The sequence below is a fragment of the Lutjanus erythropterus genome, chromosome 2, assembly GCF_056507025.1.
Source record: "Lutjanus erythropterus isolate fLutEry1 chromosome 2, fLutEry1.hap2, whole genome shotgun sequence".
In the NCBI taxonomy this organism is placed as follows: domain Eukaryota; kingdom Metazoa; phylum Chordata; class Actinopteri; order Lutjaniformes; family Lutjanidae; genus Lutjanus; species Lutjanus erythropterus.
Window position 1 is genome coordinate 17,760,432 of NC_139318.1, and position 27,908 is coordinate 17,788,339.

Consider the following 27,908-nt stretch of genomic DNA (forward strand, 5'->3'; position numbering starts at 1 on the left):
GAAATGACTGATTTTGCATATGGAGTCTGGTTGGTTTTGAGAGTGTTGAGCATATATGAACAGTGGATTTCTGGTGAAAAGACTGTCTGATGTTAAAATAAAGTTGTCCAAATATAGCATAACCTTAACTTGATATTGCTTTTTTTTTTTTAGGTGGACGTTTGACTAAAAAACATTTTGCTGCTGACCCTGTCCACAGCAGTACATCGTATAGCTTCCTTGCTGGTGCCTCTCGCAGCTTCTCCAAACTGGGGTTATGGCAACCGGCATCTACTATCGATAAACACCTCATACAATCCTACTTCAAAAACAATCCAAACTAGCCCTTTAACTTTGGCACATCATATGCTAAAAAACACACAGAGAGTGATGGCAGTGTAACAGTATCACTTGATGAGAAATGGCACACGCATCAGGATACTGTGTGCCACCATCAACATCTAAGGAAACGCTTCATGCATCTGTGTTTATGTGTGTGTGTCGCTGACAAAAGCAGTCTGACACATGTCACTGAGCATTAATTCTCGTCTTCCTCTTCACTCTGCTTTCTAACCACCTCTCTCAGTCTCCTCCTGCGGGGCACCATGCTTAAAATAAAGTTCAAATCAATTGCTACTAGTACGTAAACAAAAAAGTGGAAGTGAGTGTTAAATTTAATGTGTGCCACCTCTTTGACACACAAATGAAAACTGCTAAACTGGTGAGAAGGCTTCCCCTGGACCAAAATAAGCTAGAGGAAAAGAAGTACGGCAAAAGTTTCCAGACAGTCAGCTGAGAGCACTGGACTGTCACAAGATTGCTTTTTATAGAAGTGCTCTTTATTGTGTCTTTTTTTTTTCTGTCTCTCTAACACGCTCACACACAAAAACCCAAACATCTGGCAGCTTATCTTGCCCTTTCACTTCCCTTCACCACTGTCCCACACACAGAAACAGGAAGTGTGTATGAGCCAGGGGAAGTTGTCCATACAGAGCACGGAGGAAATCCTAGATTACTTTCTCTCACACATACGGTGTACAATCATAAAAACACACACATACACAGACAATTAACACCAACATGCAATCAAAGATAAGGCCTGATTGGAGGTGGTATTAATTATACAGACACACACACACACACACACACACACACACACACACACACACACACACACACACACACACACACACACAGATGACTCTATTCCAGCTGACTTGACTGGAAGCCATGGAAAAATTAAATATCCGCTCTGTCTCACAGCCTGTGTTGATTCCATACTATTTGTGATTCACATGATCAGATTAGGTTAAAATGGCAACAGACAACTTTTCAACTCTCCCCCCTCTTTGTTTGTGTCTACTTGTTAGAGAGAAAGAGCGAGCAGCTGTGCTCATGCAAGGTAGAGACTGAATGAGGTAAGGGAGTACTGGCAGCAAGAGAGCCAGTAAATCAGAGAAATAAAACGTTATTTCCCTATTTCTGTAGAGAGGCTATGTTCGAAGCACAAATCAATCCCCTTGCATAACCTCCATAACACTGCACAACCCTGCAGCTACTTGCATTACACCTGATTTTGTTTCAAATGGTCAAAGGCGTGTCCTTGAAAAAAAAATGTAAGGGCTGTAGACATGGCAATCTAAACATGAATGTCTTTATTCTGCAGCCTTTAAACTGTGAAATCAAGATTTATTCCACAATGATAAGTCAAATGAAAAAACTTCTCTACTTCCACTTTAAAATGAAAGTGAGTTACACTGGAATTCAACCATCAACAATGACAATCAATCAGTTGTTTACACACAGACACACACACATATATAGGCTCAAGAGTGGCTAAAAAGGAGCCATGATGACACACCAAACCCGGCATGGATGCCTCTTACTCAGTTTCACTTCCCTCTGTTTCCTGACTCATAAACACACACAAACACACACTTTACGAAACTACAAAAACACAATACACGCTAATAGATTCCTCAAAGGGTAACCACATGCTGCCATTAGCTCGTTGTACACAGAAGGAGCCTGCAGCCTCGCTCTCTGCATCTCTCCACTTACAAGCAGAACCATTCACGTCCCAACAGACCGGACACATGCGTAGTGTACATACACACACGCCCGCGCACACACACACACACACGCACACCACTAAGCAGCAGCATGAGCGCTCAGCAGGATTTAGAGGACAATTAAAAAGCTCAATTAGACTTATATTCTTATTTCCAGGAACGAGCATGTTACAGATGGCGTGGCTCGCTCTTTGCTTTTAAAAACACACTTTACTGGTTTCCTCCTGGGACTAAAAACAGGAGAGATGGAGAGAGGAGGAGGGAGGGATTTGATGTAAATATGTCTAATGGGGCTGTGTTTGCCAGGCAGTTGAGATAAGTGGCTGATGAAAATGTATCCCACATACTTAAGACGCAATATTGCCGATACCGATATGATATTTGCGCATTTTCAAAAGGCAATTCACTTCTTTGGCTTGAAAATCCCTTCCGTAATGTTTACCAACTTGGTGATTGTAGCTGCAGACAGACTGTGTTTGTGTCGTTCTACAAATACATTCACAACCTTGTTTTGTTCCCTATCGCCGTCATTTCCTCCCCTCCAGCCTTAAACTATTTACAGCCCTGCCTTCCCAAACCCGACCCATTCTCTGGCCTTTTCTTCCAAGCCTCCCTCCTCGCCTTTCTTTTCTCCCTCTTCCCTCCTCTTTGCATCGTTTCCAGTAAAACTAAGAATCACAGTCCCCATTGTCTTCCTCTCCTGCATCCTCCAAGTTTTCCGATGCCAAGTCTGTTGAGTCAGCCAATGCATAAATCTACTGTTTATGTGTGTGTGTACTCGGGTAAATTGCTTTTGGCCAGGTCACAAACTTTGAATAGACAATACCTTGCTATTCAGAAAAAAAAAGTCACAAGACACACGCTCACATGCATGCAAGAGGCAGATGGTCCAACCTGTAGGTTTTCCATGGCCCATTTGTAGAAAGGCAATGCTTCACTGTCCGCCCTAACCGGGTACAAACACACACAGAAACACATACACTCACCCGCACATGCAGAGAGGGCAATAAATTCTAACCAGCACAATACATCCCCCGCAACGGACATGGTGGGAGCGTCGGGTAATGCCAGAAAAGCATACCAAGTCCCCGAGTTCACCTAGAGGTAAACTTGATTCACGCTCACAGGAGGGTATGCGATGCAGTTCTTCAATGATGAAGGAACTTGGCAACGTATGAAAGCCATTTTTTTCTCCCCTGCCATTCAAACTGTCAGCTACTCTGAGTTGAATTGTTGCAACAAGCTGAGAAACCTGATTCCAGCAGCAGCTGGATTACTTTGATTGTTTTACATCCTGTTTATTTCTTTTTTTAGTAGTTAAATGCACAAAGTCATTCAAGTTTAGTCACTTACGGAAGAATAATGTTAGCTTTCAATCACAAATACAAAGGAAACAATAAAAGGGGAAGTCACTAGTTTGTGGGAGTCACCAGCAATGACTTAAAAAAACAAAAACAAAAAGAAAACAGGAGATTTTTCCCTGACTTTGAGCATAACATTGGGGACTAATGCTGTACAGTAAATACTGGTTGAATCACTGTGAACCATCACTCAGGCTGAGTATTATTCAAACATTTTCAATTCTGGTATCAATACAGATATTTTGACTACAATACAGATGCTTCAAACAATACTTGTTTTATACCAATTTTATAACATTAATTTCAACAAAACATAATTCCATTACACATTAAGGTAAAATTACTCTCTTAAAAATAGGAACCTGTTCAAAGACTCAGGAGAACCTGGAGAAAAGTAAAGAAGTAGAAGAAGAAAAAGAAAAAGATGGAGGAGCAGGTTATGACCGTTCTCAATCTACCAGCTGATTCACCTGTTGCTCCTTTTATTTCCTTGTTCCAAATCAGAGGTTGAAGAACACCAGGAGCAAATATGAAAAGTTGAATTTCTATTAAAACAAATCTACCACTAACTTGTGACACTTTCCACATAACTGGTCGCTGACAACTAAAACACAGTTGAGTGCCGTGTTCACTCCATATAAAATGCACCGGATCACTAGCATCACTTACAGCAAACTTCAAAGAGAACAATGAAGGCAAAACAGCATCACTGATCTTTTTTAGCTCAACTAAAAGAAAAAAAAATGTCAGTATGTTATTATGTTGTTCACTACCAAGCTTTTAATCAGTACAGGCAACATCACTTCACCTGTCTCTCCTCTGCTCCACTCTGTGTGTGTGGCTGTGGATTTTGGTGAAACTTAAGTTAAGCCTAGTATAAATATTCTGATCTCTGTCTCTGGGTACAACATTAATACAGTGTTTTTCTTGCAAGTTTCTACAATGTGTATCATTAGACAGACGATCACCGGCATAATTAGAGGCCAGTACAAGCATGTTGCGTGCTTAACGGCTCAATAATGCTCACTATTGAAATCTGGTACAGAATAACAAGGCGTCTTCTTATACTCAATAGGGTCAAAGCAATTCAGTTAAATTATCACACTTCAATACCTAGCTCTAACCATCACTGAGAAAATATCGGGCTGCCTTTATCTCCCTCATCTCTCAAATTCTTCCTCTCTTTCTCTTCCATCTGTTTTCTTCTCTCCATCCATCTCTACCAATGGTCAAATTAACAGCTAGTCAAGATTTTCTAACAGCTAATTGGTGAGGTCTGACAGAGAGGTGCCCTCAATTTCCACCACTGTCTCTCTTTAACACACACTCTCTTTTTCTCTCTCTGAACTAACCCTAAAATCACAAGGAAGATCTGCTCTGTAGCCCACGGCAGCCTGGGAGAAATGGGTATGAACACCAACACACATTCAGGCATGCACATGCTCATGCACTCAAACACATGCAGAACAATTGGCGTTCTCACACCCACAGATGCAAGAGCGAGAACTGTGGCACACACACACACACACACACACACACACACACACACACACACACACACACACACACACACACACACACACACAGAGTGCTAACTCAGTGCTGGAGTTGAGAAGTCCCAGTGGGAAAAGCCACTTTCCGGAACATTTTACCCAATTTGCATTGCTCCTGGCTCCATCGCTCTCTCTAAGGAGAGAGGATGGGAATGAGGAACAAGTCACAGGGTGTGTGTGTGTGTGTTTGAGTGAATGTATGTGTCTCCAAAGAGTGTCATAACTAAGGGGTAGGAGAAAACATGTACGTCAGTTATGTCAGCACTGAGAAATATGCATCTTTTAATGCTTGTGAACAAAAAAAGCTTGTTTGAGCATTTTAAATGCTTCATACTCACTATTTCATCCATCTATGCAGTCATCCAGTCATTCAATACTCCATTTATTAATTCCCAAACTGTTTCAATGAGAGATTCAAGTCAGGTTTGACTGTTAATGAAATTGGCTCTATATAAATGTGCTCTGAAGAGACTCCTTCAGTGATAAATGGTATGCACACATTAACACTTGCCGACTTAACAAACCTGACTGGATGTGAATCAGAGGGCCGTAAACAAGCACACAAACACGCATTTTGGTGAACATCCAAGGTTTCATAACATCAGGAGGACATGCCCCTTGTGGCTTTTACCAGTCTACTAAGGACCCTGCATTTCTAAACTGCCACACACACACACACACACACACACACACACACACACAGCAGAAGAGAGTGATGCGGGACCAATGCATTAGAGAGATGATGCAATGAGAAGAGTCAGAGCCGCAAGCAATCAGTCTGATTAAGTGTGTGTGTGTGTGTGTGTGTGTGTGTGTGTGTGTGTGTGTGTGTGTGTGTGTGTGTGTGTGTGTGTGTGTGTGTGTCGCCTCTCTTCTCATCTCCTTCTCTGCTACAGCTCTCCTCTGTAATCCCTCACTTGCCTCTTCCTCAGAGGAATCGGGTTGTTTCTCCAGCGTTTGACATTATATCATCTGGTTAGGTACACGTGGAAACACAAGTGTGACAAAAAAATACAGCTGTCAATTCATTAGAGGACCTGGAGAAGAGAGGGGGATGGAAAGGAGGATGGGGGGATGGATGATGAGCGGGTGTCTAAGAGGGCAGTGAACCATGTGATAAACCCTGCACAAGCATGGATGAATATGAATATACAGTATGAAATGTCTAAACTATAAAACAAGGATGGTTTGTAAACTTTTGCAACTAAGTCACACTTCTCTCTCAACATGATTACATATTGAGGCTGCACAATATGTTAAAAAAAAAACCAATGTGATTATTAGGACAGATATTGCAAGTGTGATGTGATTCACAATTACTGGGAATGATCAGGCTTGGGGTCAGCAGCCAAAGCAGCCTCCAACTTTACCATTTTTATTATAACATCTGGCTATGGCTAGTTGTAGTAGACTATTTTGTTGCTTTCCAGAGGCCATTGAAAGAGGAGGATCAAAAGATTAAAGCAGTCTTCTACTCTTCCAGCATTGTGCTGACACAAAACTTTCAGCAAATAAACAACATTTTCAAATCAATCCACATTACTGTGGACAATATGTCTCACCTGATCTTTACTTTCTGGTCCTGGAAGGTCACTAACAATTACAATCCTGCCTCTTTATCAGAAGTCCAATCGAAAGCTAATTTCCCTTAAAGCCTGCCTCTTAACTCTAATCACCTAGAGGGACAAACAATGGCCACGAGCTCCTGAACACTACCTTCTCCCTATCCAATAACTCTGAGTGGCTGTGTGACTTCAATCCTCGATTTTTAGTGAAAGGTATAGGTATGTGTGCAAGAAAAAGCCATTTGGGATTTGTGTTAAACACAGAAATCAGTTTACAGTGAATTTAGGAGCCGATTTTATGTTAACAGTTTAGTCAGAATTGGAGGTCGACTGATTATCTGTCTGGCGGATTATTGGATCCAATATTCAGCATTTTTATGTTTATGGGATTTGGTGTTTTTTCATTAAATCCTATTGCCAATTAGATAAATTGTAATAATATTTAAAGTTCCATTTTAATTAACCATGCTTAAAGGTAATGTAAAAACTTCAGTACAAATTTAAGTTATACTAGTTTTCTTTATCTTTACTTTTTTTTTATTTAGTTAACTTTGAGAAATGCTGCTGGCAGCTGCTTGCACTTTTTGTTTTGAAAAGTGCAACTATTTAAACATGTGCTTACAGTTTATTTTAACTTTTGACAACAAGAATTTTATTTTTACTGCAAATGTATATTGATTCCAAATATCGGCCATCGGTTTCCATGTTTACTTATAATCACTTGATTAAATGATCACACTGGCCCTGAAAAAAAAAATGTTGTCATCCCATAGTCATAATTATATTCAGTCACTGTAATCATTAATAGCATGACTGGCTACTAAGGATGTTAATGATCATTTGTTAATTGCTATTAAGAATTTAACCTATTAAAGATGCATCAATCGATGGTATAGAAATGACAGGAATTGTAATAAGGAAACTTAACTTTTAAATGAGAAAAAATGAAAAAAAAAATAGAAAATGATGAAAAAAATGAGAAACAGATGCATTTTGTATCTTATTAATTATTAATTTGTTGTGAGCTATCTCAACTATCGACAATAGAAAATGCACAAAATGTGTAACCCTCCTGGGTACAGTTCACAAGGAGACATGCATGTTGCATACATTTCATATTGAGTACAACATATATTAAAGGACCACAGCGAATGGAGATGGTCACTGTCGCCATTTCAATCGCCTTGTATAGAAAGAACTGTGTCTGCTACATAAATTCTGTCAAAGATCTGTGTAATAAACAGCATTATGTTGTGACCCACAGCACTGATGTCACTTCCCGTTGCGAGGTCCTTGACACAGAGACAGCGTAGCAGAAGTCTCAGAAAGAAGGTGAGTCGGGTACAACTACAGCTGCTGTGCCAGTTACTGCACATGAACTTTATCTGGCTGCTTCTCTAACACACTTCATTCCCAGCGGCAGCCTTGACCCTCTCGCCTCCTCTTCACTCCACTGCATCACTAAATGCAGCCATTTTGGCTCCCGCAGGGCCCATGATAGAGCTTTGGTCGCCTCCTGGCCACATTCATACCACTGGGCCTGTAATGAAACTATGGATTTTCCATCGGAGTCCTGACACTAACTGCCTGTTTGCTGTGCATCCGGTGTCTGTTGCGCTATTCTCTACTGTATATATGGTGAAGAGAGCAGAGAAAAGATTCGCCCTGAAACACCATTTCTACAGTTCTTTTCACATCTTTCTGGCAGTAGTAATGGTTTGTCAACTGAATAGCATTAACCAACGACTGAATATTGACTGAGAGTCAAGAAATGTGAAGACAGCTTTCGAATGATGTTAAAGGGAAAGTTCATATTATTTGAAGTGGCGTTGTATGAGGTACTTATCGCTACTCAGTGTATTAGCTGGAGTAGATGGAGGTCAGCACGCCCCCAGTTTGGAGAGAAAGAGAGAAGCACCAGCATGTAAACTAAGAAGAACTCCTGTGGACAGTCAGCAGCAAAATGTATTTTAAACATTTCAACCATTTAAAAATAGGTCCACCCACAATGAATATAAATTTAAGTGTACGCTATATTTACTATATTTTCCATGCTTTGCTTTGTCGTAAGACGGCCTTCTTCCAACAGGAAACTGCTGTTATATAACCCAAATATCACTCTCTCCAAACCAACCAAACCCAATAGGCAAAATCAGTAATTTTACCTTACAGAATACAGGAGTTGCTGGTCTCCCACTGCCTTGATCTGTTAGTTTGTTATTGTGAAACTTCAGTGTTTTATAGTAAGATAGTTTGGATTCACTAAAGTCATACAATAACACAAACAAACAAACAGCCGCACAACAGCAATTCACATTTTCTGGAAGGTAAAATTACTGCTTTGCCTTAATGAGTCTGGTTGCTTTGGAGGGAGAAATATTTGGCTTATACAACGGCTGTGTGCTGTCAGAAAATGCTGTCTTACTGCAAGGTAAAGCTGTGAAAATATGTTAAAAGCATTGTACTGAAACCGATATCGATTTTGGGGGTGGACAGTTTTTAAGTGGCTAAAATACATTTTGCTGCTAACCACAGCAGTTCATTGCTCACCTTACATGCTGGTGCTCCTCTCTGCTTCTCCAAACTGGGGCCAACCTCCATCTATTGTAGTTAATACACTGACTATTGATAAGTACCTCATACAACCCAACTTCAAATTATCTGAAACATTTTAAGGAAGCCAAATTGCAGAGAAAAACAAATCACAGTTACGTAAGATTATACTATTCTTATACCATCAAATATTACGTAATACGTTTTTCTTATAGCAAAGCAGGAATATTTACATCATGTATATGGATTTTTTTGTTGAGTAAAAATTCTATAGCATGGTTGTAAGCAGATGTAATATCAAAGCAACAGAGAGCGGAGACTGTATCCAGCTCACAGCCGCTGTGTTGTGCATGGCTGAGCATGTCCTCACAAACATAGAGCTCATCTGCGAGCGCACAAACACGAAGACAGAATGAACATGCCGAGGGAGTTAATGAGTGAGTGTGCTGTCTCTGCAGTTTCATCTCTCTCACTCACATTTCTGTCTGTCTCTCTACACCACTCGCACACACACACACACATACACACACACAGAGGGGTAAACATGACCTACAAGCCCACTTATTTCCACCCCCAGTTGAAACTGCACTCCCAGCACTGTGTCTCTGCTGTGTGCAGCTCTTAACGTTCAGCAACGTTGCAGCAACCCAGTTCCAATGTTGTGACTGCGTTCAAATCCCCAGCCTGCACCACAAACATCAATGCTCCCTGTGACTCTCTTTCTCTCTCTCTCTCATCCTTCCTCTTCCTCACTATCGCCAGCCGTGGCTGCCCTGACTACTGTTGCCATGGTAACCGCGGAGCAGGCCCGCCACTGGGGGATTTGGAGACAACTTGGAGTAAAGACCCCTATGTTATTGGAGCCTTATTATTGGGTGTGTGCTTGTGCGTGCTCGAGTGTGACCGTGTTTATTGTTGTGCGCTCAAAACCCACTGATATCTTCTGCACAATAATAAAAACGGGGCTCTCACGGGGGGCACCGGTGCAGTCGAAAAGCCATGCCCTCTCACAGCACGGAGAGGGGAGGACAAATACAATTTAGAGGGAACAACCAAAGCCAGGCGTATACGCATATCTAATGTCAGAGCTGTCATTGATTTAACTAGAGGAGAATACGATGAGTGAGTGAAACAACAGAGAAGCCCATGCACCCATCACTTTCTCCCCCTCCCCTCTCTCGTACAGTACACACCCTGTGTGCTGCTGGCCCTATCCATTCCAAGGTTATCAGTAATCCAATAGGTTTCCCTGGAAGCAGGCAGTTTTCCAGAGACACAGCCAATATCCTGAAAGCAGAAACATCCGGAAGGAATTCCTACAAAGTGACACAGCGTTCCCTCTCTTCCTGTCTTTCTCTATGACAGGATGGAGGGGTTCCTTCCGTCCTCGCCTATTTCTTTCATCTGTTCCGATTATTTCTTATTTGACTCTGGGACATTTTGGTGTTTTGCATCAAAGCTCCAGTGTGTACTCACATACATACAGGTATGTGTGAGGACTTGCTCAAAATGAATACAAATAAAGGCATGAATGCTCCCACACTGGCTGGCAATCATGTCTTAAAATCATATCAACTGCTGCATTAGAGGCCATAATCCAGGGTTCAACATTATTCTGTGGCCACCAAATATTCTATGTAAGTGGCTCCCTGTAACCACCACCACCGACGTCACCAACACATTACAGTTTCACAAACATATCAATTTCTGTGCGCTTTTTAGTTCTATGAGATACATTGATCTGGATTGATATATTGATTCAATGTTCAACAATCCAATACCACCAACATTGACAGGACATCCACATAAAAAGTGATGTGTGTGTTCCCAGCTGAGAACACCACCATTAATGGAAAAAGTGACCAGCATAAGTGTCACAGTTTGCATTTGTGCCCCCAAAAATGCCACCAAATGTAGGGGCTTGGTGGGCCTGTGGGTCCAGTGCTAAAAAATATTAGCATAAATCCTTGCATAATCCATGTCAGATCATGCACAAAAGCCCATAAACACACACACAAACCAAGGCTGAAGGGAGAGGGTTTGCTGTTATTTCTGGGCCACTAGTTCCCTGCCAGTGACCCATAAATAGACAGCACAAGGCTCTTATGGATGATAACACACCGGAGACTCCTTCGACTGAAGCTTGGAGCGAAAACAGTCTGAAGATTCAGTTGGATATGATGCATATGGGGTGGGGTTACACTGACTTAAGCTCAGTCCTTGGCTAATGACAAATAATTCAATATGCTAAGAAATCCATTGAAATCCACTGAAGGGGATTTTCAGCTTGTTTACAGTGAAGAAACTGCTCCATAAAGTATCTACATGATGCTGTGAGAGGGCCCTATAATGACCACCACCGTATAATGTATGGTGTCCTTAGTTACCGATATCTGCTGCTGCAGTTCATGCAGAGTGCGGTGCACGTCTTTCTATGTATGTGCACATGTTCTGATGTTTCCTGCCTGTTTCTCCTATTGTGTGCGCCTGTGTACTTGCACCCGTTAATGAGTGTGTGCGTGTCAAAATATGTGTGTATGCGGCCTCTCTCTGGGGACCCTGTTTGCGGTGCTTTAATTAGCTTAATCCACCAGCAACACATGGACAGAGGAGCGGGGGAGAAGGAGAGGGGTGTGAGGATGGTTGGAGAGAGAGGTGGAGGGTAGACGGAGCAGAATATCTCTCCCCCTGCCATTTGCTGCTACTACTCCTCCTCCACCACCACACACCACCACCCTCCCCTCTCCATCTTGGCTCTTGGCAGTGTCAGTAGCTGGCCGGACCATTGTAAAACCCACAGGGAGGGAGGAAACTGTCTCCGAAATGGCCACATGTGCTGTCGGAGGCCAACTAAACCATTTCCAGGGAGACGCAGCATTCAAACAGTAGCCAAGCTAAATGACCAATTAAATATAATAGTGAGGGCTTAATTGGTGTTAGCCAATTTAGAATGACACTGTGCAATTAATGTTATGGAGAAGGTACGGGGGAAGAGACTGTTGGGAGTGTCTGTGTGTACCTTGGTGTGCTAATTCAGCAACCCAAATGAGTATTTGAGGCCAAGACGATGTTATGGGAAAGATGGCGTGGAGAACGGAAACTGGGGGGTAAAGAAAGGTAAAGCGAGAATGAGATGGGAGGAGAAAGAGAAAGACTGTGATGGGAGAAAGAGTGGGTGTGGAGCCAGAGGACTGGAGGTGGGAGGGAAAAGAAAGGAGATGCACAAACAAATGCTAGCCTTGGGAATAGATGCAATCAGCTCAGTCAGTCAGCTAATGACTAATTCCATGGAGAAAAGAGAAGAGCAGAAAGAAGAGTAGCAATGGTGTGAGTAAATCAAAGAGAGAAAAACAGAGGGGCTGTGTGAAAGAGACGAGAACTGAAGGGGGGAACAAGAGACAGGCAGGCAGAAGAGAGATAGATGCATACATGACTAATTAAAGACTCCATCAGTTTGAAACATTTGAACCAAAGGAAAGGATGGATAAATATTTTACATGAGGAGGAGACGATGAGCCTTAACAGACTTCGGTCGGGAGAGTAGGAGAGGAGGAGTAGGAATGCAGGGAAACAGAGAAAGAGAGAGGAGGTGAAAAAGAAATAACCCTCTGCGAGAAAGTGAATAACACTCCATGCCCAGCGAGCCTCCTCTTAAATGCCTAATTCTTCATTTTTAAGGGCTTAGCAGATGGAAATGGTGAAGCCACAAGGTCAGCTGCACCCATAATAGAGCCATTAGCTATTTCTTTGCTAGCTCCGCTGACGCTAAAAACAAGAACCTAAGCCACTGCTGGAACAACTGTTACTCCTCTTAATTAGCACTAAATGAAATCTCGACTCGGTAATTAGAGTGGACTTTCTGCACTGCACACAAGAACTAATAACAAATGAGCCAAAAGAAACTAAAGTAAGTTCACTTTGGCCAACTGCTACGCTACAAGATTAGCCATAGGGCATTAGACCAGCATGTGGGTATTGGCTTTCCGCTTGGCTATCACCAACTCTTACGCTAACAGGATTAGCTACGGGGTCAGTGCAATATGGCCAGCAGTGGTCAGGAGGCAAGCAGGCTAAAAACAGGCAGGCTGGGGGCAAGTTAGCAAGCCAGCTAACATTGTGACGAAGCCTCAGGCTGAAGTTTTTCCCTCTGGGGGACGCAGGGCGGGGGGGGTAATTAGTTAGACGGCGGGAGACGCCACCATGCTGTGTGAGAAGCATGAATGCAGGGAGCTGTTGCATTTGGAGTCTATTATGTGTGTATCTCAAGGGTGTTTTAGTGTGTGTGTTTGTGAGAGAAAGAGGGAGAGCAAACTCTATACTATAGCTTTAAAGGGATAGTTCACATCGAAATCAAAATATTTTTTTTTCTCTTATCTGTAGTGCTATTTATCCATCTAGATTGTTTTGGTTGTGTGTTGCTGAGTTTTGGAGATATGAACTGTAAAGATATTTGCCTGCTCTTCGATATAATGGGACTAAATGGCACTCAGTTTGTGATGCTCAAAACACCAAAAAAATACATTTGAAAAACTCAACAACAACGTGTCTTTCCAGAAATCATGCCCTGGTGAGTCACGATAATCCATATGGTGAGCAGTTTCATGTAGGAACTATTTTCTTTCTACAATAGAATCTTCCAGAACTACCTTCTTCCTGCTAGAAATAAAACAGTTACTACATGAAACCACTCGTGAAAACGGCTTTGGATAACTGAGCCATGTTGTTTCATTATAGTGGAGAGAAGGCAGACATCACAACTGTGATATCAGCAAAGCTCACCAACTCACAATCAAGATGGCAATCCGGGTGAACTGTCCCTTTGACACTGTGGCCCTGAATTCTCTTGAACATATGACACACAATGACACACTTGTGACAAAATACACAAAAATGATTCCAGTAATCACATTTTCTAATAAAACAACACTGTATGCAAATGTATGTGGGTCCAGATGAGCACGAATGTGTTTGTTTCTGTACACACAACCGTTAATCATCTTAACGTCACTAAACCAGAGGAACTAATCAAAAACAATCTATTAAAAATCTATTAGCTCGGCAATGGGTAATCTGATAAGCGCGGCACAGCCGCTTCCCATAGGAGAGTGTGCATGTGTGCACAAGCTGTCTGCATTCTTCACAGTAGATTAGCTAATTTGATAGTAACTCACATATTTGCAGTCATTTACACTCGTCATTTGTTATAATGGAGATGGAGAAGCCCCTCACATCCTGCTATTTACACAGATTTAAGGGAATCATTGAAGTGTCTTGTTCCATACATGTCCAACTTTTATACAGTCTATCTCTCTGTAAACAGTTGAACAATCCTACCACTTTATGGCTAAAGGCTTCTGTAGCTTCGATGCAAAGGTGGAGAGTAACTTAGTACCTTTACTCAAGTGCTGTATTTTTTACTTTTTACAAGGAAACTGCTGTTATATAAGCCAAATACCACTCTCTCCAAACCAACCAAACTCTGTAATTGAAATCAGAGATTTGGAGTCGCTGGTCTACCAATTGGTGTGTGTCTAACTGTGTGACTTTGGTGTTTTAAAAAGATAGCTTGGATTCACCAAAGTCACACATTAACACAAACTAACTAACAGATCGAGGCAGTGCTAGACCAGCATATCCTGGGCTCTGCAAAGTAAAAAGACCCAGGGAGTTTAGTTGGTTTGGAGAGGGTGATATTTGGCTTGTACTGTGGATTTCTGTTGGCTGTCTTAAGACAAAGTGAAGTTGTGAATCTATTCTAAACTAAATAGCATAAACTGGTACAGATTTTTTTGAGTGGACCTTTTCGAAGTGGCTAAAATACCTTTTGTCGCTGACCCTGTCCACAGCAGAACATTGATTAGCTTCCATGCTGGTGCCCTTCGCTGCCCCTCATAACTGGGGGGGCATGACGACTGACGACTACTGAAGACAATACACTGACTATCAATAAATACCTCACACAATCCCACTTCAAATAATCCAAACAATCCCTTTGATACAAAATATAAATTAACATGACGTATCATTATAGATTAATCTACCCCACAGTATATACAGGAGCTGGAATTAGCTTCAGCTGCAACATGAAAGAGATTAACAGATTAATGTATTACTAATTATGATTCAGTAATATAATACATATGATTCTGATGGAAATTCTGATTTGCATAATAATGAGTACGTTTACTTTTGGTATTTTAATGCTAATACTTTTGTATTTCAGTAAGATTTTGAATGTGATTTACACTGTGGTACTTACATACATACTTTCGCTCAAGTAAAAGATCTGAGTACTTCTTCCACCACTGCTTTCATGTGTGGTTATTTAGGGCTTGTGGAGAGCTACACAGCCATCTGAAGACAGTTTATTCTAAGCCAAGGCATATACTGTGGGGCTGCTGGGCTTAATTGCAAGGAAATGAGTGTGCGAGACGTGTTTGTGTGTGTGTGCCTGTTTGTGAGATACAGCCACTGTGAGCCAAAGGTGATCTGTGCCCACTGCGCCACTCATGCCGAACCCTCTGGACATGGTGCCACCGTCCAACGTGCCCCAGTGTGTGTCCAGGTTTGTATATACCTGCATGAGTGTGCTCATTTTGGCTTGTTAGCTTGAGATATGACATCCCTTCTGGTGTGTGTGTGTGTGTGTGTGTGTGTGTGTGTGTGTGTGTGTGTGTGTGTGTGTGTGTGTGTGTGTGTGTGTGTGTGTGTGTGTGTGTGTGTGTCTTGCCAGAAGTGAGTGAGCCCATGGAGCCTTGGCACTGTGCCATCTACCAGGTGTGCTGTTGGCTGTATGAGTTGGCATGAACAGAACTATGCCAAGACACTAAATCCCCTTCTCTACCCACAACTTCCCTCTCTACAGGCACGAATATAGCTCCATATCAACACCAGTGGAAATTTTATGCAAATATCATCAAAATCTTATTGAACTTTTTCTCAAAGCAGCTGCAATGAGTAGTTAATAAAATCAATTAGTCAATCAAAAGGAAATTAGTTGCCCATAATCTTTTTTATGATCAATTAATCATTTCAGTCATTTTTCAAATGACAATGTCAACATTTTTCTCAATATAGAATTATAAAACACTTAGCAAAATTGACAGAAAGAGTAAAAAAGTAAAGGGCATGTAACTTTGCACATATATATGATATGAAAAGCAGGGATTCTTTGATGTTCTATCCTGAGATGTTTAATGGAGATGACCTAGAAACAGGGCTGGCCTAGTCCTCTCACTTGGATCATGTGAGCATCCCAGCTTGCATCCAGACTCTTCTAATCTTCTCTTAAAAATGGATTCTAGCATGGTGCATTTATTATTCATCTCCCTCGATCTTTTCTTTTTTTTTTTTCCCCTTCCGTCTCCTTTTCTCCCGGCTTTTTCTCTCCTCTCTCTCTCATCTACTCCTCACTTTGCCTCATTAACCCCTGGTAGCAGCAGTGAATTAGGATGGGAACGCAGAGGTAGTGAATGAGTGCAGCGCAGTGCAGTCACACACTGTTGGACCGGCCTAAAGTGCATTAGCGCTGAGATTATCAAGGACTGAACTGTTCTCATCAATGGCATTAGCTAACATAGGAGCTCACTGTAACTTATCCTGCGCTTTACAAGTGATTAGCCTTGAACATATCGCACTGCACCGGTGAAATGACTGGGTAATAGTTAACACTGAATTTATGACGAGATATTAGGTAAGATTAAGAAGAGTGCAATCGACTTGCAGTAATTCATAATGTCTCTTAAAGTTGCCAGTGCTTGGGACACTGTTAGAAATAAGAGAGAACCATCTGCTTCTGAAGAACCCTTTTTTGATGAAAGGGTTCATCAGAGGTTCTTTAAGACGAGGGGTTCCACTGGGAACGGTTTTCATCCAAAGAACCCTTTTTGGAAGAAAGAGTTTCTCAAGAATGGGTGAAGAAAGTAGTGTAAGTAAAGATGTTTTCTCAGTTTAAACGATAGTAATTGCAACATAGATTGTTAACATGATGGATGACCACAATATACTTTTTTTTGTAGAATACAATATGGTTCTTCATAGAACCCTTGGAAGACAAAGGGCTCTTGGTGAAACTCTTACAAATTACATTTTTAGATCACCGTGGGTAGGTTCTTCATTAAACGCATGGAATATAAAAGAGATCTCAGAAGAAAACTTGGGTGGGTTCTGAAACCCTTGGAATTTAAAATGGTTCTTGATAGAAGCTCTTGAGGTGGGTTCTTGTTGGCATCCTGGGAAAGTTCTGGAAATAACTTCCAGAGAGGGTTCTGGTTACGCCACAGAAGGGTTTGTTTTGGACCCTCTCATATGGGGTTCCAGGTGGAACCTTTCACAGATAGCTATAGGTAGAACCCTCTGAAAGGGTTCCAAGTGAAATCTTTATAAAATGTTCTGCCAGGAAGCAAAAGCGTTCTCCTATGGGAAGTTAGAACTTTTATTTCTACAAGTGAAAACCCTGCATTTGCCAAACATCAACGTTAAATGAAGAAAGGGTTTTCTTAGTAGAACCCCCACAGCGAGTTCTAGATGAAACTCGTGGATCTTGCTAGCACCATTAGAAGGGGGAAAGGTTCTGGACAGAACTCCCAGAGAAGGTTCTAGGTGGAACCATTCCACCATAGAAGGGTCTAAACCTTGTATTTACTAAATGTCACATTTAAATGACAAGGGGTTCTCTGTGGAACCTCCAGGGTGCTTTCTACATACAACCCTCCAACTTAGAAGGGTCCTCAGTAGAATATCCTGGATAGTTTCTAGATGAAACCCTTGCAATATAAAAGGATTTTTCCGTAGAAACTTCTGGATGGGCTCTTGCTTGAACCCTTAGAAAGTGGAAATGTTCTCAGTGGAACTTCTAGATGGTCTAGGTGAGTCATTACACCACAGAAGAACCTCTCATAGCAGGGTGAAACCTTTCAGAGATGGTTCTATATGACCCTTTATGTTGGGTTCTAGGTAGAACCCCTCTGAAAGCGTTTCAAGTGGAATCTTTGTAAATGGCTGTACCAGGACCCAGAAAGTGTTCTTAAATGGGGAAAAGCAAAAGAACCCAACATGAAGAACTAGAAGAAACTAGAAGTTTCTTCTTTCTAAGAGAGAAGTAAGGAAAAATGATTTTTTTATGGCAGATGTAGGATAAAGGTGTGGAGATAAAGACACTGGTTTAATGAGACTGTGTGGGTGGATTCACACTATGCACTGTGTGTGTGTGTGTGTGTGTGTGTGTGTGTGTGTGTGTGTGTGTGTGTGTGTGTGTGTGTGTGTGTGTGTGTGATGGGGTGGCATTAAATCTTTTAAAAAGACCCCTCATTACTGTCTGCACTTACAACCTAAGTGCTACAACCCATTTTCCCAGATGTGAGAAGCGTGTGTGTGTGTGTGTGTGGAAGGTTGTGCACATACTTTTACATGTAAACTTGTAACATGTATGTACATTTTGATGTCTATACTCTTTGTGTGTGTGTGTGTGTGTGTGCGTGCGTGCGCTCTGCCCTTCTCTTTAATGAGTGAAAATGATTAGAGAAAAATAGCGATCACTCCACGTCGTCTCAGTGTACACACACACACACACACACACACACACACACACACACCGCTCAACTATTATCAGGCAGAAGAATCTTTGATCACAGACGGAGACAGAAAGACAGAGCGGAAAGAGAATATGTGAGCAGCAGATGAAACAGAGAAAATGAGAGAGGGAACAGACGCAGAGAGGCGACGTGAAGAAGCAACGGATGAATCCTTTTATTAATTCATAACTGTGGTTTTTACAGTGGCTATTTTAGTTAGAATGAGAGTTATGGATGCTTTTTAGACATTGTTTAAGCTTATAATATCCAACAATCTATATGGCTGTTTCTCAGGATGGCAGCACCCGAGGCCTTGTCATACAACTTATATTCACCGTGGGAAATTCTGCAAGGACGCCCTCTGAGGCGAACGTATATAAACATGTGTGTCTGTCTGCACAGTCTGCATTAGTGGTAGTTGATTCCATGTTGGTTGGTTTGCAGTGATTTAATGCAACTTCATAAAAGTAAGTTGACTTTATAATCCAACCATTAAAGCCAATCAAAGTTGTACTTGAAGATATTTTAAGGCCTATAAGTCACAAACCCTGAACCTGACAAATATGGAGTGTTTCCCTAAACAAATCTTCACAAATTGTCACCCAGAGTGCACCTGTGGTAGTTGTGGCAGTTGTCCTGACTAGGATAACACTGGCGAGAAATCATACATCCTTGATGTATGGGCTCTCATTTGATTGAGCTGATTTCATGCTAGGTTGCATGTTATGAGAGGGTTCGTGTGGCGAGAAAGATATACTGTATATGCTCGGTTTGTCACACTCACATTATGGCTTTACTGGGCTGTATGTAATTGGAAAACGGCATTTAAAAGCTGTGCTGTCAGGAGAGAGAAGTAACCACTGCAGAAAATGACACATTTTGCTGTTAATTTGGGAACATCCTGATAAGATTGGATGACTGATGGCGCTCTGGGAAAGAGCTAAATTAAGTGGAAAAACTCAGTGTTAAATGCAAAGCGTAAATTATCTGTTTTTGTCTTGAGCGCTCGGTCTTAACTTCTGTTCCCTCTACCGTATCTGATCCCTTTCATCAGTCTCCCCATCTCCATTTCCTCTGTCTCTTTCTCATCCGTTCTGAGTTAGTGTTGATGTGTGTGTGTGTGTGTGTGTGTGTGTGTGTGTGTGTGACCGCATGCAGTTGTGTGAACTAATGACCGAGGGCTACCAAAAGCCTATACAAAGCCAGCCTCTGTGCCGCTGCCCAGGCCAAACAACTCGTGGCTTGGCTGTCTGAGCCAAATGATGACACAAACCACACAAACACACACACACAGGTCACTATGACATATTTTCTGGTAAAGATTTTCAGTATCGAACAGAAAGATAACATACCTACAGAGAATGAGAGAAAGCAAAACACACATTTCTTCCATCATCACTTCTTCCAGACCGCATCTACTGGTCAAATGTTACTGGTGTGTTTCCACAGTGTGTTTATTTATTCCCTTTTTGGGTGGAGGTCCTCTCTGTAAAGGCTGGGAGGTGGACACGGATATTTAAATGCAAACCACAAACACACGTGCCTACACACACTCACACACACACACACTCACACACACACACAGGGGAGTTTGACAGGGCAGCATTATGCACCAGTAGAATAACAATCATCAGTCAATTAGTCCGTGACATGGTCTCTTGATGGTGACACCGGCAGTCTCAATGGAATACATCAGCGACTCCACACAGCAATATACACATACAAACGACAAACTGTCACTTGTTATTAACCCTTGCAACGCCACGTCATCAGTGTGGTTACTATAAAAACAGTGCAGATGTAAAACGTGGCGTTGAAAATACAAGAAAACATTAAGAAACAAGCGCTGTTTTTCTAAAATGATGTATACTGATGCTTATTTCACCTGAAACACCAAAAAATGTAAGATTAAGAGTGACTGACCATTTGCTTTGTAGACCACATTTGTAATACATCTTGTCAGAAAGCAGGTGTGAGCAAAGCTAGTATATAGTTAGTGTGAACTCATCATATTCTGTGTGTTTCACAGAAAATGGATCACAAATTTATCACAAAGTATCTAATTATACTTGTTATACTAGTTATACTTTATGGAGAATAGATATTGTTGGACATTTCATTCGTTTTTGTCAGCAAATTAATGAAATTAAGAAAATCTATAGATTCATGCGTTTATTTCAGTTTGGGTGAAGCTCAAACAAATATACGCTACACCATTCTGCTATAGTAATTACTTTCTCTTGCCTATTTTTTCTCTGAAGTCTCTATCGACCTTCAATAACAGACAACTGGAGATACTGTCACCTGCCAGTCATGAGTGGATTTCCCCTAGCTACTTGAAAAGTGGCAAGAATTGCCACTAACAAACCTACAACACTTGGATTCGCTCAGCCATGGAGGTTTTTTTTAAACTATCAAAATGTTTCCACCCAGTTTTAGCAATTAAAGCTGTGAGATTGTCTTCAGTCTTCACTGAGCACAGTGTTTATAGAGACCGACGTGAGTATTTATTTTCCACAGTTTTTGATTAATTAAAACCAGTGACCAAACTTAGGATCTGATGTCTAGAGCCATTGTTCATAAAAACTGTGTTACCATGTGTAGCAGCTATTACATGTCAAATCCCATTTGGCACTTGATGTTTAGATTGTAGCTGCTTGGCTGATGCCGTCATCCTCTCATCCTTTACGATGACAGAACTGATAGGGGTTCATGTTCTTACTCAAGGACACCTCGACAGAACCGATGCTAATCAGTTTAAGGAAACACTTTGGCTGGTGCAGAGGTCAATCATGTTAGCTTTTGGTCATGAGACATTCACACTAACCAGCAGGCACTCTGCTTAAAGAGTCACATTTTGAAGGTCTTTTATTCCACAACTGATGAACTTTAAAACAATGGTCTTACTTTTCCAATATGTTCCAGTTTTTTTGCTACACTAGCCATTAAAACTAGTCTTATACCATGACCTGTTCCTGCTGTTTTCAGAGGGTTTGCTTCATTGATGCCCGGATCAGATGAATGGGCATTGGGCAGCACCTCTCCACCTGAGGCTGGCACAGCCACAATGGGCACACACCGGGCGCTGTGGGGGCTCCTACCACCTGGCACACTGGCCGCGTACAAACAGCAGATGGCTTGAGTCAGCCCCCAGTGGAGGGCGCAGCTGAGGAATCCCAAAGCGTGTTTGTGTGTAAATGTGTGTGCGGTATCTAAAACCAGCACTTGCAATTGGTATTGGATTATCGACTGAGATCCTGTCTTTTGTCTGTTGTCCTCGGACCACCTATGGAGCGTCTGTATATGTGTGCAAGTGTGTGTAAGTCACAGTGAATGCCCTTTCATTGTCGATGCTCAACAGTGCCTTAAAGTGCAGAAGTGGTTGAGAACATTGCCCGATATCATTAGAGTATCACTTCAATGTCCATCTGCTGACTGCTTTACTACAGACAGGTTTCCTTAAGTCAGTTCAGCTCTATTTATTTATTTATTTATTTATTTAAGGCACTTTTCGTATAGAGCAGGTCTAGTTCATACTTTTAAAAAAAAACAATGGTTCCCTCCATGAGCAAGCACTGAGCCAACTGTGGCAAGGAAAAACTTCCTTTAAACAGGCAGAAATCTCAAGCTTTAGACAGGAAGACATAAAAAGAAAAGAATGACAATGAGATATAGTACAGTACGTGTAAAGTTGGCATCCTGACAGATGACCAGAGACACACAGTGACCAATGACAGGCCGACCCGAGCAGACAGAGATAATGAAACAGTCAAAGGGAATGGAGGCTTTTAATCCTAAATATTAAGTGCGGCGGATGGCTAGCCAGTCTGCCGCTGTGTCCTTGACCACAGCGGTATCCAGATGACCGCTGGAATGAGTTAATCACACCAGTGGACATCACCTCTCTTCATCACTTCCTTCTCTCCTCTACCTCCCAACGCTCTCCTCTTTATCTGCTCCATCTTTCCATCTATCTCCCTTCCTCTCCCTGTATTCTCTCCTATCTCTGTCCCATCAAACCAGGACTCATTAGTAAATGCTTCCCCTGTGTGTGTGAGTGTGAGTGTGTGTGGCCAACGGAGCACAGAGGGACTTCATTAGTGCATTAAACATGTTGTTTGTGCCACTGCCTTCTTGCTCTGGACAACCTTGAGCAATAGAGGTGGTTAAAAATAGACTCCGAATGGGGATAACACAAGATATCAAAGCCCTTCAAGTTCAGCCAAATGCTGAATGAAGAAATGCTTCGGGTAAGATACTGTTACTTTAAACAGAAATGTATTCCAGGACTCTGGTCAAGATCCATTTGGAACACACTGGTTGTTTATTTTTATCGACATAGCCTTGGAAGTACTGTACCTGCAAACACACCTTTTTGAAAATCTGTCAATCCTTGCCCCCGCTCCCAAACTATGGCGGAAAAACACACAAGAAAACTGCCCCCTTTATAGTGCAATCATCCATCCTCCCAGTATTCTCATGGTTTCTACCCCTCTCTCCTTTCCACATCCTCAGGCATGGCTAATATAAACCGTATTCAACACTAGTGCTCTACAGTGTTAAGTGTAAGAATAGGAACACGCTCCATGATGGCATCATGGTCTGCATGCACTAACACCAAACTGTCAAAAACTAAATGTAGAAACTAGTTTGGGTGTTTTGAATACCAGTGCTAAAATGATACAGAACGAAACAGTAATTTAACACTAAATAACAGTGGCAGTTAGGGATGCATCAATACCACTTTTTACAAGTACTTACATTCGGGTAGTTGCCAACACCAAGTACCAATGTGAGTACTTAATAATGCCATCACAGTTCTTACAAAGACTTTAAGAACATGTTTAATTTTTTATCAGATGATCCTCATTTTCTAAACTGTAACAAAGTGTTGTTGCTGTTTCCCTCTGCTAGCATTAGCAAACTGCAGGGGCCAAGGACACCCACGCTGCCAGCTGATGTGCTTTTCATGAGGTCACACAAGCAGTTGAGTGTGATGCATCCCTCTTATTTCAAGTGTATCCAGTGCATTGCCAGATGCTTCCACCCTTTACATGCAATTAACACAGCATTTTATCTATGTTAGGTAGTTACTAGTTAACTGTAGGCTAATGTTACCTGATGCCAGAATCACGCTGAGAGAATGCTGCCTTAATGTTAACTAGTTATGGCATGTGAGGTGATGTCAACAGACTGCTCAGGTGGCACTGAAATAAGGAACCGTAATCTGCATTGTGAGTTGGTCAAGTAGTCACCAGACATACAGGAACCACACTGGCACCGGGTTTCAGTACTCATCTCCAGTACAAACAGATCCTGATGACTCAAACATCTTATTTTACTGATAAGTTAATGAGTATTCAAATAAAATCATTTATAGGCACACTGACCCACAAAAACGCAGAGCGGAGAAGAATCTGTTATCGCACACTACTAATTCAGTTGCTCTTTTTCCAGTTCTTATTCATCTGTCTCTTTATTACTTTGCTGTTTTTTTTTCCTTACTGTCACATTTTTCATTGGATGTTTCTTCATAGCAGGACTCAAACTGGCACTGCTGTGAGTCTGCTGTGTGAATGTGTGCGTGCTCGAATGTCAGCTTTTAGATATTGTTCCTTCTATGCAAATTGAATATTTTCCAAGACCAGATTTCTTGTTGTTTTGGGGGATTTTCTGTCTGAAACAGAAGGCAGCCAAAAGAACTGCAGGCTCTTTGGCTCTGTTGTTACACATATATACACACACACACACACACACACACACACACACACACACACACACACACATAAAAACACCATACCTCAACAACGCGCTGTAGCAATGCTTTCCCAGGTGATGTTACACACACACACACACACACACACACACTCCTATCTCAACCAGAGTGCATACCAGCACAGAAGAAAAGACATGTGACGATAGCTAAATAAATAAATGGACCAGTGCCAAGCTAAGTGAATGGATGTCACTTTGACAAATGCACAGTGCTGAATCTTAGTCAACATTGTATTGTTTGTTGTCTCTCGCTCCCTCATAAACACACACACACACACACACACAAATCCATGCCATCACAACCGCACACATTATTATGCATACTGTGAGTGACAAACACACAAACCCTGCGTGCATACACAAACACGCATTAAAGGCACACAAATACACAGGCTGATTATACATTCATAATATTGAATGGATGACAGGTCTTGAGCAGTGCGGAGGAAAACGGGGTGAATTCTAATGAGCTACCATTTACCCTGAGAGCTCAGTCCTCCGTAGACTGCATACACACACACATACACACACACCAAGACATGACACATAGTAACGAACACACAGGCTGCACACAAGCATATTAACACAGATAAAATCATAATCATGCCATGTTGTATAAGTGTACATCTCACATCAATCACAGAGACAGTTATGTACAGGTCAAGCCTTGTCAACAAAGAATATATTCAACCTAATTGTCACTCTGTTTTACAACCCCAGTTCCAAAAAAGATGGGACACTGTGGTAAACGTTAATAAAAAACAATGCAACAAACTATAGATCCTTTTCAAACTAGATTTAATTTAATTACAAAGACAAAAAAATGTTCAAACAGGAGCATGTTTACCACAGTGTTACATCATGTCTTCACTTCATAGATGTGACAGTTACCCATGATGCTGTGGGCACCACACATACCATCACAGATGCTGGCTTTTGTGCTGGTAACAATTTGATAATAGTCCTTTTCCACTTTAACCTGGAGGTCACAATGTCCATGATTTCCAAAAAATAATCTGAAATGTGGACTTGCCAGACCACAGCCCACTTTTCCACTTTGTTACACGGTGTCGCAGCTTTTTTTGGAATCGGGGTTGTATTAATGTACATTCATCCAAGAGCAACAGCTGCGTCAGTGTGGCTCAAGTTTGTATCTGTTGTTCACACAAATGCGCCGCAAAACAGCAAAAATAATTCAGAAATCCACTCCTTAACCGCTCTCTGAAAAGTTATATCAAGCAAAGTTGAACTGAAAGTCAGACTCTAACAGAACAGAGAAAGTTAAAAACTCCATCCATCCATCACCTCTCTATCCCTCTGTCCCATGCTCTTATCTACCATCCTGAATTAATCCTCACTACACAGCTGACCAGAACAGAAAAGCCATTCGCCAGTCATAGCTGTTGGATTGATTGAGGCAAGCTCTTAAATTAGAGGCGAGGCGCTACGCGGCATTGGGACACAGCAGTAACATTTTATGCCTGACGTGACTACCATCACAATCGATGAGGGAGTGGCCACAGTCTCGCTTTAAATTGCTTGTTAAACGAACAGGTTTTAAAGAGGCTCTCAAATGCCCTGTTGGAAATGGCCACTATAAGCAAGAGAAAATGGACTTGACAGCATTTCCCCCGTTTAAAAAAAAAGTCTGCAAAGTGCACAAGGATTAAGCTGCAAATTGAACAACTACCACCACTGGCTAAAAAGCTACTTGCCACTGGAAACAAAGAAATATGACACTAAACCTGTAACATCCATTTCTCTGAATGTCCTTGAAATGACAAGCACCAAAACAAAAAAACAACTGATGTTTCGTCCAATTTGTATGAAAAAAGAAAAACCATTACAGCTAAAATGTAAAATAAAAATCCTACCTTCTTCAGTTTGCCATTCCGTGTGCCAACAAAAGCCACGGTGTTGCCACGGTAGTCATACGCCGCCACTGAGGTCATGCCATCATCCTTGTCGATGAAGAGGGGGATCCCCTCGATGGTGCTGGTTCCACCCAGAGGCTGGTTGAAGTCCTGGCCGCAAAAGTTATCGTCTATCTGCAGTGGCTGGAGGAAGGAGGAAAAGACAGCAATTAGACGAGCGATAATACTCTGCATCACTTTGAGTCTGACATGAGGTTTGGTCTGTTTATTGCGGTTTACTCCCGATTAAGTATATCCACAGCTTCACACAGTACAATTAAAACCGTGTGACTTTTTGTTAAACAGTGCAGACAGTATTGAGAGAAGGCAGACTAGGAGAGAGCAGGGGGTCTGAAACATAGCAAAGGTATAGAAGCCAGATCAGGCTCAACACATCAAGCGCTTTTGTGATTTCCAAGGAAGTCCCTAAAAACGTAGCGGAGCCGTCTAAAAGTTGACTTGTGACTTGTTTCAATATCACAGTGGGAGCACAAACAAGCCTTTAGGTGCGTCATCTAGCTCCAACACTTTTACTTGATTATCCAAACTGTTAAAGTGGCCTATTCAAACATGAGCCTTTCATGAACGCACCCTCTATTCTCCCTAACTGGATCCCACTGTGCAAAAGCCTTCAGCATGTTGTAAAGTGTTCCGTCACGGCGGTGACACGGCGGTAATGCTGGTGACCATGTGACAATATCTTGAGCATTCCCGTGTCACGAGGGGCCCATCGCCCCGGGCAACTCGCTGACCCATGTGATGCCTTAACCAGTCGCCACACACACTCCAACAGAGACAGAGTATAATAAGTTGCCTATGATGTCGGCTTAAAGCTCCGCAGACAATGAATAGTTTGTTAAACTAACACAATTTGTGTCTTTGCACATATTTTTAAGAGTAAATCAGTATGATTAATGCTGATTAATGAATCCCTGATTAATCAAATCAACCAAAGTCAGGAAATGTATAACTAATTGCAAAATATTCAAGGATTGTTTGAGTCACACACGCCAAGTATTAAGTTTTTCAAGCCTCTCACAAGGAAGGATTTACAATTTTGCTGTTTTATATCATTGTGAATTTAATATTTAGGGGGTTTTGACAGTTAATCAGACAAAACAAGCAAGTTAAAGGTTCTGGGAATTTTTTCAATTAATTGAATTTAATCGTCAACATAATTTGTGTTTACACTATTTTTTATACATTTCTTAATTCTAACTATACATGTGTTTTTTGTTTTTTCTTTTTATAAATTTCATACCTATACATGTTTTCACCGTTATTCGTACTGCTTTTTCATATTTTAGCGCCACCTATTTTATTGATGTATACTGTACACTGTTTTACACTTTTTTACTTTTAAACTTTTTACACTTTAGTTTATACTTTACTATGCACATTGATGTGAGACTGAAATTTCTTCACGGCAATAAATAGAGCTACGTACCTACCCACTAACAGATAATGAAGGTGACAGTTACTAGTCAATGACATGATAATAAAAATGATAATAAAAAAGGACTTGGATGGTGATTTGGCTGCCCACCCTGGCCTTGCTTTTGCTT

At 41.5% G+C, this 27,908-nt stretch overlaps 1 protein-coding gene across 4 annotated transcripts in view; it reads right to left on the reverse strand.

Moving 5' to 3' along the window:
• The window catches only part of plxna1b (plexin A1b), a 255,750-nt gene that overhangs the window by 160,834 nt on the left and 67,008 nt on the right, over positions 1-27,908 (reverse strand). For all 4 annotated transcript variants that reach the window (XM_084730314.1, XM_084730297.1, XM_084730306.1 and 1 more), the window contains exon 3: positions 26,305-26,487. In XM_084730314.1, coding sequence (XP_084586440.1) covers positions 26,305-26,487 — 183 coding nt within the window. The remainder of the gene's footprint in view (positions 1-26,304; positions 26,488-27,908) is intronic.